Source organism: Stegastes partitus, unplaced genomic scaffold (assembly GCF_000690725.1).
Source record: "Stegastes partitus isolate 25-593 unplaced genomic scaffold, Stegastes_partitus-1.0.2 Scaffold590, whole genome shotgun sequence".
NCBI classification, from domain to species: domain Eukaryota; kingdom Metazoa; phylum Chordata; class Actinopteri; family Pomacentridae; genus Stegastes; species Stegastes partitus.
In genome coordinates, this window is record NW_007578321.1 from 33,891 (window position 1) to 37,978 (window position 4,088).

Sequence of the window (4,088 nt, forward strand, 5' to 3'; positions counted from 1 at the left end):
TGCCATTCTCCAATCAAAAATGTTAAAGACCAGGTTTCCATACAGTTTTGCTGGAGACACATAAGCAGTTCATCAGAAATATCAGATTCTACCATGCAGATAATTTATTGGCCATTTTCATGCTCCTCAGAGGATGAACCCTGTCCATTTTGGTCACTCCCTTGTCCTTTAAGGCAGACATCAGGACTAAATGTAGGGTAAAGTTTGCAAACAAGATATCTCTTGAGCATGTCTTGAGCACATTCAAGTTTTCTCAAGGATGAATAACATCATATTTCAACGAAAAACATTCGTTCCTTTGGGGTGTAACTAACATTATTTGAAACCCAGGTTTCAGTTTTGGTTTATAAACTGTGATTGTAACTCAGTGACAGATCACAGGACAGTTTAATTGAACTGTATGTGTTGGCACAAACATTATTAAAGTAATTTGAGTTATAAATACGGTAGGTACTGTATCTGACATGTAGTTTTTCATCCTCTAACCCACCTGTCATCCTTCTTTTTCTTCTTCTTCTTGTCCTTGTCGTCATCCTTGTCTTTGCCCTTGTCCTTTCCTTTGGCATCCCCCTTCTTACCCTTACTATCCTCTTCCTCCTTCCCTCCCTTCTTTCCTCCCTTTCCTCCTCTTCCTCCTTTCTTTCCTTTCGGAGCGTCGCTATCCTCATCACTGTCCTGGGCTTTGCCGCCTTTCTTCTTATTGGCTGCACCTCCTCTCTTCCTCTTTGGCGCTTCATCCTCGCTCTCATCCTCGTCGTCGCCGCCACGTTTCTTGGCCGGTTTCTTCTTGTTCGCTCCCCTTCGTCCCCTGGGAGCTTCGTCTTCCTCCTCTTCATCTTCGTCCTCGTCATCGCTGGCTGGTTTCTTGCCTCGGCCTCGTCCCTTCGCGCCTCCTCTTCCAGCTGCCTGCCTCCTGTTGTTCCTCCTCTGGGCGCCGCCGTCTACATAATAAAACACATTTGGCACCACATTTGATGTCCGAGACGTTTGATCAGACTCTCAACTATTCACTGTTTCAACGAGATTCCATTAAATGCTGTTTTGTCCACTCACCGTCACTGTCGCTCACTTCGCCGTCTATCTCTATCCCAACTGAGGAAGAAAATACACCAAAAACAATCAAATACTCGATCATCCATCTATTTCAGTCCTTCTAGTGTAATTCTGTTCTACAGTGAGCATTTAAAACAGTCATGTCAGTTAGTCAATGTTAGTTTTGAGTCTGATTTTATCAAAACAAATAAGGTATACTTGAGGAGTCATGACTAGAGATGGTAATGGACTTTTTTCCACTGCAGGAACTTGCAGGACATTTTAGGATAACCTGAACCGTAGGAGTTGCCCCTTTTACACCTCTGTCAGGGATATTTTCAAGAGAGAGAAAAATACATATTCCAGTGTACCTACTGGTGATTGGTTGAAGCACCATTTTTCTTTCATCTCAATGCTCCCATTGAGTAGCATTGATGCTATTTTTTACTTAAAAGCTACCACATATTCTAACATGATAAACCCTCCATTGTTCTGTTTTCTGCATGCTGATTGGAGTTAAATAACTACCACATGAGTTAATGAAGCAGTACTGCTCAGTCCACCACTCTGGTCAGGACTGAAATATCTTGGGATGTTGGAAGGTGATTTTTCTGAAATTTGATAAAGATGTTCTCATTCTTAACATCATGAATTCTAAAAACTTCGTTGATGTCTTAAATCTCCATCTTCAAATCAAAATTTCTTTATTCCTAATTAATGTAAAATGCAGTTCTCTCCTTCCCCCCAGAACCAATGGTCTGGTTTTTAACAGGTGATCTGCAGCCAATCCTGCTGCAGCACAGACTCAAGTCTTGTAGAAACTATGCAAATTAATAGTTGAAGTATAACCCATGCATTTTAAACCTTATTTTTGGTCAACTTTTTAAGCAGTGACCATTGAAATTGCAGTTATCGTTCTTGACCCCATTCGCTTAGACTGAGGCCTTGTTGGCCCACAATAACTGGTGGAAACCAATGGAAACTAAAGGAGAACCTGTGATGACGACTACATGCTGAGTCACGCTTTGGTCCAATGATTTGACTCCACATCTCCGGCACCTAAATATTGTATTAAGGTATTTTATTTACCTTTTTTTTAAACCAAGAAGTCCCAATGAGATTAGAAATCTATTTTACAAAGGAGACCTGGCCAAAGCTAATATAAAACAGACACATGATACACAAAGAAACAATGAACAGCAAAACCATAAAACAATAACGCAGATCGACAGCTATTCAGGAGCAGTGGCCTCTCAAGAAAAACAGTGACGTTCCTCTTTTACTGCATTCTTAATGATACTCTTAAACTCACGAATGCATATGAATGTTTCTAGTTTAAGAGTTTTTTGAAGATATACAAAGAGACAAACCTTCGTCTTACAAAGCAATGACAGATATATTTTACAACACAAATTATTCTCCCAATTGTACTCATGAAACCACAACTTGTATCATCGCAGTCTACAAAACAAATGAATCCTCTGATCTCCAGCTCACCTTCGTCCATTTTCGCTGCATCACTTTTTCTCGGCATGATGAATAAAAATAAAAAGCGTCCGTCCTTGTGTGTCCTCTGCAGCGTTTGCCCAGTTTACCTACCTGTGGCTGGCTCTCCTCCGCCTCGGCTGGCTGCCAGCACCAGACTCAGGTATCTGAAATCGCCGTCACTATGACGACTGCCGCATGTGACCCGCTGTCAGCAGGTGCTCTCAGACAGGTGCAAGCAAATTCTGGAAACCAAAGGTGATCCCCGTGACTTATCAAGCAGAAAAGGCTGCTATTCTGCCGCAGCAGGGACATTTATATTTTATTATTCCCTCATAGAGGTGATGATGGGGGCCAGTTTAGTGGTTAACACGAGGCTGTTACCTACACTGTAATTAGCTTGGTCTAATGATCGACCCTAAATGAGCAAAAACAAGCACATCATCATCCACAGCGCCTTGAAACACTCTCACTCGTCTTGTCATTGGAGACCACACACACACCAGAGGACCAGACGGCCTGAAGATTTAATGAAGGTGTAGGTTTCTCTAGGTGGGGCTCATTAGGAAAGCAGCGAATCCCCTGATCTGAACGTGTTTTTATTGTGTTTAACATGGATTCCAGCAGATGCAGGAGTCCGACGAACCGAAGAAGAAGCAGCGGCGACTTGTGCAGGAAACCGTGCGGAGCAACACCTCGGAGCCTCATTAAATAATACAGTAGAGCTCATTTTTCACATCCAAAATGATTCCATTACACGCTTGTCAGTTCCCACAGGTGAGACGGGGATCCTTTAAGTCCTGCGCTGAGCCCAGGTGATGTTTCTGCTCACAGACAATGAAAACGTGTCAACAAACCAGAATATAAGATGCTGCTGGGAAGCTTGATGGTAAAATGTAAGCTCCTCCGTCACTACTGGGCATTACATGGGCTGTTGCAATATGTCTGGTTGTATATTTTAAAAGTAAATGGTACAATATGTGTAGTTATATGTACAGTATGTGTGCATTTGTTTATTTTATACATCACAAATCCGGTCTTTCTATTATTGATCAAATGGTTCATGAGAAGTGGTTGTTGGGACGAGAGTATGGACTTAGTTCTGTGTCCTTTTCCTCCTTTTTCTTAATTAAAATAATTGATTTTGTTTGGCCTCATGGATGCAGCAAAAACAAGTTTAATGGATATAACTTAAGTTTAATGAGTGTGTTAAATACCCATTAAAGTAGCTCACACTGATCAATATCAACGTTAAAACCACTGACAGATGAAGTGCATGACACTGATCATATTAATGTCTGTTTTACTCCTTTTGCATCTTATTCTGGAAAATTTGCATTTGCTTTGTGATGTTTTGTGCCTCGTTTTGGCCATTTTGTGTGACGACTCGTGATCAGTGACAGTGCGGGTGGACCCAAACGAAAAGGGAGACGGGGAGAAGGGTTAAAGGAAACAGGATTTATTTAAGGAAGGTGATGGGGTGAAGTTCTTTGGGGTTGTGATCCGAGGAAGGGGGGTCCCGAGAGTGGTGCACGACGAGCCGGTGCCTGAGAGTGTGTGGGGTTTTTCCT

General features: G+C 42.0%; 1 protein-coding gene across 1 annotated transcript in view; it reads right to left on the reverse strand.

Annotated features, from left to right (window-relative positions):
• The window catches only part of tmc2a (transmembrane channel-like 2a), a 13,134-nt gene extending 10,595 nt beyond the window's left edge, over nucleotides 1-2,539 (reverse strand). The window contains exons 1-4 of the mRNA XM_008289055.1: nucleotides 2,530-2,539; nucleotides 1,054-1,092; nucleotides 711-941; nucleotides 567-658 (exon numbers count right to left, since the gene is read on the reverse strand). Coding sequence (XP_008287277.1) covers nucleotides 567-658; nucleotides 711-941; nucleotides 1,054-1,092; nucleotides 2,530-2,539 — 372 coding nt within the window. The remainder of the gene's footprint in view (nucleotides 1-566; nucleotides 659-710; nucleotides 942-1,053; nucleotides 1,093-2,529) is intronic.
• Nucleotides 2,540-4,088: the final 1,549 nt, after the last annotated feature.